Source organism: Oncorhynchus mykiss, chromosome 3, assembly GCF_013265735.2.
Source record: "Oncorhynchus mykiss isolate Arlee chromosome 3, USDA_OmykA_1.1, whole genome shotgun sequence".
In the NCBI taxonomy this organism is placed as follows: domain Eukaryota; kingdom Metazoa; phylum Chordata; class Actinopteri; order Salmoniformes; family Salmonidae; genus Oncorhynchus; species Oncorhynchus mykiss.
Genome location: NC_048567.1, coordinates 74,463,440 through 74,475,459, shown reverse-complemented (window position 1 = coordinate 74,475,459; position 12,020 = coordinate 74,463,440). Strand labels below are relative to the sequence as shown.

The 12,020-nt window shown below is 42.3% G+C and overlaps 1 protein-coding gene across 1 annotated transcript; it reads left to right on the top strand.

The window, feature by feature from the left end:
• Positions 1-236: 236 nt before the first annotated feature.
• On the top strand, positions 237-1,502 carry LOC110520583 (gamma-crystallin M3-like). The gene is made up of 3 exons (XM_021597975.2): positions 237-352; positions 679-924; positions 1,150-1,502. The coding sequence occupies exons 1-3, from the start codon at positions 341-343 to the stop codon at positions 1,447-1,449; spliced, it is 558 nt and encodes a 185-aa protein (XP_021453650.1). The 5' UTR covers positions 237-340; the 3' UTR covers positions 1,450-1,502.
• The last annotated feature ends 10,518 nt before the right edge of the window (positions 1,503-12,020 follow it).

Sequence of the window (12,020 nt, the reverse complement as noted above, 5' to 3'; positions counted from 1 at the left end):
CTGTTTCTATAGACTGATGGTGTAATCATCACCATTAAAACAAACTAAACCAAAAAGACACCTTTTACTGTACAGTGAATACTACCTAGTGTGGTTTGAAACATGTCAAAGAGTCTATTGTATACTTCTTCAAAAAGATCATTTGTATTGACTTCTCAATGGAACAACCCATTCTAAAGTCTTCTAGCACTCTGCAGGCCTCTATATCATGTTGCTAGGTCAGGGCTTTACACAATGGGATGCCACAGATCCTTTGACTATAGTCAGGTATAAAGGTAAAGGCTGAAACAGGCAGGACTTCAGTGTAGCAGCAGCACAGCTCTCAGGAACAACCGCAATCATGATGGGCAAAGTAAGTGAATGTTTCATCCCACACACTAAGTGTTTTAATTCACCAGTATAGTGGCTGGTGAATCACAATTTTTAACTGATAGTTCACTTTTATAAAGTGAGGCTTCTTTTCAACTTCCTTATAGTGTTGTTTTTTCCTACAAACAGTTGTTTTTTATTTTTAATTGTTAACCGATTATTTAGCATCACCTATAATAATCTAGCATTTGGGAGGTGGCATTTTAGGAGCATGTAGCAATTCTAGTTATAAAGCAACTTGTATCTTCAAATTCATATATTTTTATACATTTTTCCATAATATAGTATATATTACTTTTGTGCTTACAGATCACCTTCTACGAGGACAGGAACTTCCAGGGTCGTTCCTATGAGACCAGCCAGGACTGCGCTGACATGTCCTCCTTCCTGAGCAGGTGTCACTCCTGCAGGGTTGACAGCGGTTGCTTCATGGTCTACGATCACAACAACTACATGGGAAACCAGTACTTCATGAGGAGGGGCGAGTACCCTGACTACCAGCGCATGGGAATGGGAATGAACGACTGCATCAGGTCCTGCCGCATGATCCCCATGGTAGGTGGAGAGAGCGGACGCCACTCAATAGTGGGAGTTAACAATGATGCATTATTTCCCCATTCCACAAGAGGCCCATTGCCCCCCTAAGAGGCCCTGCTGGCCTCTCCCTGCCTGTAGTGATAGCCAGTACATTACAGTAGGGCGTTTTAATGGTTGTATTCTCAGATTTTACACATTTATATATAATTCTGACTCGTTGAATCATTGCTTTGCTCCTGACAGCACAAAGGAAACTTCAGGATGAGGATCTACGAGAGGGAGAACTTCGGAGGTCAGATGCACGAGATGACGGACGACTGTGACTCCATCCAGGTCCGCTACCGTATGTCCGACTGCCAGTCCTGCAACGTCATGGACGGCCACTGGCTGATGTACGAGCAGCCCCACTACAGAGGCAGGCAGATGTACATGAAGCCTGGAGAGTACAGGAGCTTCAGTCAGATGGGCATGGGAATGGGAGGCATGAGCGGCAGCATGAGGTTCATGAGCATGAGGCGTATCATGGATAACATGTCCATGTAATATGCTCAGATGTTGTACTAAAAATGGTGAATAAAATAATGTTCCCAATTCTACATTGTTGCATAATTGTCTTATTTTTGTGGTGCGTTTACTCAGAACACTTCCTGGTAGATAATTAATGAATCATTTCACTATTTCACCCTCACAACTTTAACATTTTAAAGTTTAGGATAATTGTTAGGAATAGGTAGGTAACAGAGGAGGCTGGGGAGTTGGAGCTATAGGAGGATGTAGTGGCTGGAAAGGAATAAATGGAATGGTTTCAATCATATGGAAACCACTTGTTTGTCTATGTCCATTTATTCCATTCCATCCATTACAATAAGCCCATCCTCATAGCTCCTCCCACCAGCCTCTTCTGGAAGGTAAAGCCTGTCCCATGCTTCCCAGTTGAAACAGTTTGCGCATATATTATGACAATATTTTATTAATGATTTATTATTTAATTAATTCTGACTTATGCAGAAGTATTTCCGGCTACGTTGTTGCTAAGGTGGCAGCAACTGGGTCAGGTGCTGAGAGTGCCGGTATGCTTGATAAGTGAATGATTGCTCCTAGGTGTTGGGGTAGTCTGGCTAGTTGGCTTCATAACAATACGTGTATGTGCTGTATGCTGGATGTACAGTACTATTGTAGTTTAATGAAAGTTGTCTTTAATATATTAACCGACTGACTTTCTTTAAATTACTATTGCGGCCACGAACGGCCTTGTTTTTCTAGCAATAATTTGCGTCAATATCGCAGAATTAACTGCTTTGTCTTGTTTCTACCAATGTAATTCATATGGTAAAGACCCAAGCTGCTTGCTGTAGCTAGCTAGCCTGTTAATGTTAGTCTGTCAGGAAAGAAAAGTTGTGTATAGCGGTGAATTTGGGCTGCGCTCACGAAGCGTCAAACTCAGCAGTCACATTCACTAGCTAGCCATACAGACAACCAGCTAACTAGCCACCGAAATTAAGGTTAGAGTCATTTTTGTTTGTCTGTTGGGCTTAGGTTATGGTTTGTCATGTTTGCTAGGTGCAAATATTCATAGACTATACATTGCCTGGTTTTCATATTATTTGACAGCTTAGCTGTCGTGTTTGGGTAGATGCCTGAGCAGTGGAGCCCATATGATATTACGTTTGATATTTGTTTACATAGCCAGCTAAGAAGTTGCTTGTTTTGTCCTGTTTCTATTGATGCAATTCATTTGGAAACTGTCCCAGCTTTGTAACTAATCAGCTAACTTTGGCAATCTCTGTAGTCAGTCAGGCAAGAAAGCAAGAGTTGATTGGAGGAGAAAAAGCTAGAGAGAGAGAGAGCAAGAGTCTGTCTGTCTGTGTGTGTGTTTCAAATTGTTTTAGTCATATGTGAGTGAGGGGATGAAATGGGAAGCATGTAACAGTATCACACAATATACTATGTGGAATGGGAAGCTGTAACTGTATCACACAATATATTATGTGGAATGGAAAGCTGTAACTGTATCACACAATATATTATGTGGAATGGGAAGCTGTAACTGTATCACACAATATATTATGTGGAATGGGAAGCTGTAACTGTATCACACAATATATTATGTGGAATGGAAAGCTGTAACTGTATCACACAATATATTATGTGGAATGGGAAGCTGTAACTGTATCACACAATATATTATGTGGAATGGAAAGCTGTAACTGTATCACACAATATATTATGTGGAATGGGAAGCTGTAACGGTATCACACAATATATTATGTGGAATGGGAAGCTGTAACTGTATCACACAATATATTATGTGGAATGGAAAGCTGTAACTGTATCACACAATATATTATGTGGAATGGGAAGCTGTAACTGTATCACACAATATATTATGTGGAATGGGAAGCTGTAACTGTATCACACAATATATTATGTGGAATGGGAAGCTGTAACTGTATCACACAATATATTATGTGGAATGGGAAGCTGTAACTGTATCACACAATATATTATGTGGAATGGGAAGCTGTAACTGTATCACACAATATATTATGTGGAATGGAAAGCTGTAACTGTATCACACAATATATTATGTGGAATGGGAAGCTGTAACTGTATCACACAATATATTATGTGGAATGGGAAGCTGTAACTGTATCACACAATATATTATGTGGAATGGAAAGCTGTAACTGTATCACACAATATATTATGTGGAATGGGAAGCTGTAACTGTATCACACAATATATTATGTGGAATGGAAAGCTGTAACTGTATCACACAATATATTATGTGGAATGGGAAGCTGTAACTGTATCACACAATATATTATGTGGAATGGGAAGCTGTAACTGTATCACACAATATATTATGTGGAATGGGAAGCTGTAACGGTATCACACAATATATTATGTGGAATGGGAAGCTGTAACTGTATCACACAATATATTATGTGTAATGGGAAGCTGTAACTGTATCACACAATATATTATGTGGAATGGGAAGCTGTAACTGTATCACACAATATATTATGTGGAATGGGAAGCTGTAACTGTATCACACAATATATTATGTGGAATGGGAAGCTGTAACTGTATCACACAATATATTATGTGGAATGGGAAGCTGTAACTGTATCACACAATATATTATGTGGAATGGAAAGCTGTAACTGTATCACACAATATATTATGTGGAATGGGAAGCTGTAACTGTATCACACAATATATTATGTGGAATGGGAAGCTGTAACTGTATCACACAATATATTATGTGGAATGGAAAGCTGTAACTGTATCACACAATATATTATGTGGAATGGGAAGCTGTAACTGTATCACACAATATATTATGTGGAATGGAAAGCTGTAACTGTATCACACAATATATTATGTGGAATGGGAAGCTGTAACTGTATCACACAATATATTATGTGGAATGGAAAGCTGTAACTGTATCACACAATATATTATGTGGAATGGGAAGCTGTAACTGTATCACACAATATATTATGTGGAATGGAAAGCTGTAACTGTATCACACAATATATTATGTGGAATGGGAAGCTGTAACTGTATCACACAATATATTATGTGGAATGGGAAGCTGTAACTGTATCACACAATATATTATGTGTAATGGGAAGCTGTAACGGTATCACACAATATATTATGGCAACCCCTTATTGTGATTGGATGAAAAAAAGAAAGAGGAAGGAAGGGAGGGACAGTGTGAGAGGGAGAGATTATGTTCCTGACCACAATTGTATTATTTGCTGCTCCTCTCCCTCTGTTACTCTGTTCCTCTTGGTCAGTGAAGCGAGGGAAGTGATGTGGAGAGTCAGGGCTCAGCAGCAAACGGCAGGGAGGAAGAGGAGTTAGAGATGATTGGAGGGAAGTGATGTGGAGAGTCAGGGCTCAGCAGCAAACGGCAGGGAGGAAGAGGAGTTAGAGATGATTGGAGGGAAGTGATGTGGAGAGTCAGGGCTCAGCAGCAAAAGGCAGGGAGGAAGAGGAGTTAGAGATGATTGGAGGGAAGTGATGTGGAGAGTCAGGGCTCAGCAGCAAAAGGCAGGGAGGAAGAGGAGTTAGAGATGATTGGAGGGACAGAGATGTGGAGCGAGAGCAGAGTGGGGGGAGAGAGGAAGAGGAGAGGAAGGGGAGAGTGAAGAGGAGGGAGATGAGAGTGACAGAGATGTGGAGCGAGGAGGGAGAAGTGGAGCGAGAGGAGAGTGGGGGGAGAGAGGAAGAGGAGAGTAGGGAGATGAGAGTGAAGAGGGAGATGAGAGTGGAGGAGGAGGGAGAGGAGGAACAGAGGGGGAGGAAGAGGGAGGGGAAGAGGAAACAGAGGGAGGAAGGGGAGGAAGAGGGAGAGGAGGGAGAGGGGGATGAAGGGGAAGAGGGGGGAGGAGGGAGAGGAGGAAGCAGATGGAGAGGGGGGGGGGGGTGTTTTTAAAAGTGGTAGGAACTTATTAACTTAGTTATTACAATGTTTAGGACTCAGGAAAAACATGGTGGAAGTATGTGTTTTGTGGAATGCTCAACATTGCCATCATAAATGCTGACATTGTGTGGGGGACCCTGCAAAGGCCCCTTCCCAGAATCCGCAGACACTGGTCCCTAAAGGCATTCAAAATGCAGCTTGTGCTTTCACTTTGTGATATGGCTACAGTGACAGGAAGAGAGGAGCCAGGAGTGTGGCACCAGGGCGTGTGGACCGAGTTGTAACTCATATGGAAGCAAGGGAAGTTTGAAGGGGACAAGAGAGGGTATGTGGTGTGCATTCAGAGTGGACGCAGGGCAAAGAGTGGGAGATTTGTAGAAGCCTCCTCTGGGTGCTCTATGTGTTCTGTGCCACTTTGCAGGATGGGGGCCATGCTTCCAGAAGTTCCATGACATGTTGTAGGCTAAACGAAAACACTAAGTGACAGTGTGAAATATGACCTACAAATCTATCAGGGAAATTGTGTACTTTTTAAAAATTGTCTCAGATCAGTTGTTTTGTTTTGTACCTTCTCTCTTCATCTGTCTCTGTCTAATAATTGTTTTATTCACTGAATTGTTGTCAAAGTAGGCTATTATTTCTACATTTTGTGTCAGGCCTGGTCTGTACTCAATCTTAATGAGAGAGGTTACCTACTTTTTTAAATAGTCTCTGAATAGTTGTTTGAATTTTTACATGTTACAGAAGTAAGAATCAAATAGCCTACTTTGTGTGGGTTTGGAAAAACAGTGCATTCGGAAAAGTATTCAGACCCCTTGACTTTTTCCATTACATTACAGCCTTATTCTAAAATTGATTAAATCATATTTTTTCCTCACCAATCTACACACAATACTCCATAATGACAAAGCGAAAACAGGTTTTTAGAAATATTTGCAAATGAAAAAAAAAGAAAAAAAAAAAACATATTTAAACCAAGCCATGAGGTCGAAGGAATTGTCTATAGAGCTACGAGAGGATCATGTCGAGGCACAGATCTGGGAAAGGGTACCAAAACAATTTTGCAGCATTGAAGTACCCCAAACAGAATAAGTTTGGAACCACTAAGACTCTTTTAAGAGCTGGCCACACGGCCAAACTGAGCAATCGGGGGAGAAGGGCCTAGGTCAGGGAGGTGACCAAGAACCCAAAGGTCACTCTGACAGAGTGGTTCCACTGTGGTTCCACTGTGGAGATGGGAGAACATACTCTCCAGCACTTTACCTTAATTTAACTAGACAAGTCAGTTAAGAACAATTCTTATTTACAATGACGGCCTACCAAAAGGCAAAAGGCCTCCTGCCAAGATGGGGGCTGGGATTTAAAATAGAAATATAGGTCAAAACACACAACACTACATAAAGAGAGACCTAAGAAAACAACAGCATGGCAGCAACACATGACAACACTGCGTGGTAGCAACACCACATGGCAACAACATGGTAGCAACACAACATGGCAGCAGCACAAAACAGGGTACAAACATTATTGGGCACAGATAACAGCACAAAGGCAAGAAGGTAGAGACAACAATATATTATGCAAATCAGCCACAACTGTCAGTAACAGTGTCCATGATTGAGTCTTTGAATGAAGAGATTGAGATAAAACTGTACAGTTTGAGTGTTTTTTCCAGCTCATTCCAGTCGCTAGCTGCAGCGAACTGAAAAGAGGAGTGACCCAGGGATGTGTGTGCTTTGGGGACCTTTAACAGAATGTGACTGGCAGAACGTGTGTTGTATGTGGAGGATGAGGGCTGCAGTAGGTATCTCAGATAGGGGGAAGTGAGGCCTAAGAGGGTTTTATAAATAAGCATCAACCAGCGGGTCTTGCGACGGGTATACATAGATGACTTGGGCTCCCGAGCAGTCTAAGGCACTGCATCTCAGTGCTAGAGGCGTCACTACAGACACCCTGGTTCGAATCCAGGCTGTATCACAACCGGCCGTAATTGGGAGTCCCATAGGGCGGTGCACAACCGGCCCAGCATTATCTGGTTTTGACTGGTGTAGGCTGTCATTTTAAATAAGAATTTGTTCTTATTAAATTTTTTTTTTTTTTTTTTTAAGTTTACAGACAAGTATAGAGTGCAGTGATGTGTCCTATAATGAGCATTGGCAGCAAATCTGATGGCCGAATGGTAAAGAACATCTAGCCGCTCGAGAGTACCCTTATCTGCCGATCTATAATTTACTTCTCCGTAATCTAGCATAGGTAGGAATGTCATCTGAGTCAGGGTTAGTTAGGCAGCTGGGGGAAAGAGGAGCGATTACGATAGAGGAAACCAAGTCTCGATTTAACTTTAGCCTACAGCTTTGATATGTGCAGAGAGGACAGTGTACCATTTAGCCATACTCCCAAGTACTTGTCTGAGGTGACTACCTCAAGCTCCAAACACTTAGAGGTAGTAACCACACCGGTGGGGAGAGGGGCATTCTTTAGAGGTGTTCAGAACAAGGCTAAGGGCAGAGAAAGCTTGTTGGACACTAAGAAAGCTTTGTTGTAGAGCATTTAACACAAAATTCAGGAAGGGGCCAGCTGAGTATAAGACTGTCTCATCTGCATATAAATGGATGGGAGAGCTTCTTACTATGTAGTTGATGTAAATTGAGAAGAGCCTTGGTGTACTCCCTTGGTGACAGGCAGTGGCTGAGACAGCAGATGTTCTGACTTAATACACTGCACTCTTTGAGAGAGGTAGTTAGCAAACCAGGTCAAAGACCCATCAGAGACACCAATATTCCTTAGCTGACCCACAAAAATGAAAGCCCTTACGGTAGTGGCCAGACGGAAGCCACTCCTCAGTAAAAGGCACATGACAGCCCGCTTGGAGTTTGCCAAAAGCCACCTAAAGGACTCTCTGACCATGAGAAACAACCGTCTCTGGTCTGATAAAACCAAGATTTTACTCTTTGGCCTGAATGCCAAGCATCACGTATGGAGGAAACCTGGCACCATCCCTACGGTGAAGCATTGTGGTGGCAGCATCATGTTGTGGGAATGTTTTTCAGCGGCAGGGCCTGGGAGACTAGTCAGGATCCAGGGAAAGATGAAGGGAGCAAAGTACATAGAGATCCTTGATGAAAACCTGCTCCAGAGTGCTCAGGACCTCAGACTGGGGTGAAGGTTCACCTTCCAACAGGACAACAACCTTAAGCACACAGACAAGACAATGCAGGAGTGGCTTCGGGACAAGTCTCTGAATGTCTACCATCTACTGCATCTTGCCTATGCCGCCCATTTGAAAAAGGAAAATGCAATAAATATTTACTCTGAGCTGAGCTTCGGTAGATTTGTCGTAGATTTGTCGTAGATAGTAGGCCGGATTGTCCAGCAGGGATCTCTTGTCCTTTGAAGATTGTCTCATTGGTAAACTGGATACTTGGTAGTACCGTCGTCGTGTGGTAGGCCAGATACTCTGTGCGTCCTCTCCTAGCCCACGTCTACAGTTGCTGCGCGAACACAACGGCTAGGAGGTATCACTTCTTTAGTGAATAAGGGTTCAAAGTTCATACCAAGTTGCTATGCTATATGCTCATGCCATATTCTGGCTGGTTCAGTCGAAATTCATCCTTCCGGCGTGTAGGTCGTCACCTTCACATTGAAATTCGATGCTAATTTAGGTGGTGGTGGTCTTTGTCCATTCAACGTGGGGACCTGAATTCCACAACAATTCCATGTTAATCTGATAACTATAATGTGTAGACTTTCCAAGATACCGTTTATGTCGTCCTATCATCAGTAATCATGTCTCAGACGCCAACTGAACTGACATCACATTAATTAAGTCCCAACGCATATTTTCAACTGGTTGGAGTACCGAAATATGGTTCCTTTGCCAATCTTTTGATGTCACCAGACTCTCTATGTTAACAAAGGGATTTTCAATAGTCACATCGGTAGAGTAGAGAGAGGAAAAAGGGGAAAGGCATTTATGGGGGTCATAAACCTCCCCCAACAGGCCAGCGTCATGACAACACCATTCTGTATACATCTGGCCCTTCTTTGGACACTGTTAACGAACCTCCAAACGAGCTTCAATGCCATACAACACTCCTTCTGTGGCCTCCAACTGCTCTTAAATGTTTGTAAAAACAAAATATATGCTCTTCAACCAATCGCTGCCTGCCTCCGCCCGCCCGACTAGCTTCACTACTCTAGACGGCTCTGACTTAGAATATGTGGACAACTACAAATACCTAGGTGTCTGGCTAGACTGTAAACTATCCTTCCAGACACATTGTAAGCATCTCCAATCCAAAATTAAATCTAGAATCGTCTTCCTATTTTGCAACAAAACCTCCTTCACTCATGTTGCCAAACATACCCTCGTAAAACTGACTCTCCTACCGATCCTTGACTTCGGTGATGCCATTTACAAAATAGCCTCCCAACACAGCAAATTGGATGCAGTGCCATCCGTTTTGTTACCAAAGCCCCATATACTACCCACTACAGTAACCTGTATGCTCTCGTCGGCTGGTCCTCTCTACATATTCTTCGCCAAACCTACTGGCTCCAGGTCATCTATAAGTCTTTGCTAGGTAAAGCGCACTGGTCGCCATAGCAACACCCACCCGTAGCACGCGCTTCAGCAGGTATATTTCACTGGTCATCCCCAAAGTCAACACCTCATTTGGCCGCCTTTCCTTCCAGTTCTCAGCTGCCAATGACTGGAACGAATTGCAAAGATCACTGAAGTTGGAGACTTATAACTCCGTCACTAACTTCAAGCATCAGCTGTCAGAGCAGCTTACCGATCGCTGCAGCTGTACACAGCCCATCTGTAAATAGCCCAACCAAACAACTACCTACCTCATCCCCATATTTATTTTTGTTTTTCTGCTCTTTTGCACACCAGTATTTCTACTTGCACATCCTCATCTGCACATCTATCACTCCAGTGTTAATTGCTACATTGCAATTACTTTGCCAGTATGTCCTATTTATTGCTTACCTCCTTACTTCACTAGTACACAACGTATAGAGATTTTTTTTCTACTGTGTTATTGACTGTATGTTTGTTTATCCCATGTGTAACCCTGGCTTGTTGTTTTTGTCGCACTGCTTTGCTTTGTCTTGGCCAGGTCGCAGTTGTAAATGAGAACTTGTTCTCAACTGGCCTACCTGGTTAAATAAAGATGAAATAAATAAAAACCTGGAGTCCAATCAATGAGACGAGATTGGAGATGGTCAGAGCTGCACTGCCCTATACAAAAACACTCACAAAATTAGAGTTTGCTATTCACAAGAAGCATTGCCTGATGTGAACCATGCCTCGAACAAAATAGATCTCAGAAGACCTAAGATTAAGAATTGTTGACTTGCATAAAGCTGGAAAGGGTTACAAAAGTGTCTCTAAAAGCCTAGATGTTCATCAGTCTACAGTTTGTCTATTAATGGAGAAAGTTCAGCACTGTTGCTACTCTCCCTAGGAGTGGCCGTCCTACAAAGATGACTGCAAGAACACAGTGCAGAATGCTCATTGAGGTTAAGAAGAATCCTAGAGCGTCAGCTAAAGACTCTGGAACATGCTAACATCTCTGTTGATGAGTATACAATACCTAAAACACGAAACAAGAATGGCGTTCATGGGAGGACGCCACGGAAGAATCCACTGCTGTCCAAAAAAACATTCCTGCACTTCTGAAGTTTGCAAAGTGCACCTGGATGTTCCACAGCTCTACTGGAAAAATATTCTGTGGACAGATGAAACTAAAGTTGTGTTGTTTGGAAGGAACACACAACACTATGTGTGGAGAAAAAAAGGCACAGCACACCAACATCAAAACCTCATCCCAACTGTAAAGTATGGTGGAGGGAGCATCATGGTTTGGGTCTGCTTTGCTGCCTCAGGGCCTGGACAGCTTGCTATCATGAATTCCCAAGTTTATCAAGGCATTTTGCATGAGAATGTTAGGCTATCTGTCCGCCAATTGAAGCTCAACAGAAGTTGTGTGATGCAACAGGACAACGACCCAAAACACAGAAGTAAATCAACAACAGAATGGCTTGAAGAGAAGAAAATACGCCTGACCTCATCCTGGCATGACCTCACCATAGCGGTTCACACCAGACATCCCAAGAATATTGTGGAACTGAAACAGTTTTGTAAAGAGGAATGGTTCAAAATTCCTCCTGACTGTTGTGCAGGTCTGATCCTCAACTACAGAAAACGTTTGGTTGAGGTTATTGCTGCCAAAGGAGGGTCAACCAGTTATTAAATCCAAGGGTTCACATACTTTTCCCACCCTGCACTGTGAATGTTTACACTGTGTTCAATAAAGACATGAAAACATATAATTGTTTGTGTGTTATTAGTTTAAGCAGACAGTGTTTGTCTATTGTTGTGACCTAGGTGAAGATCAGATCAAATGTTATGACCAATTTATGCAGAAATCCAGGTATTTCCAAAGGGTTCACATACTTTTCTTGCCACGGAATGTCTGTTTGTTTGAAATGTGTGAGAAAATTAACTAAATATCAAATAAACTACAGGCATCTATCTGATTCCATTATTATGTGATCTAGTCAAGGTAGTGAGCCTTGCATCACCTCTCAAATGTTTTCATTCCAGAATAATCTCTTTAGAGGAGAAAAACGATGTGTGTCTGATACACACAGGAGCTTGATAGCA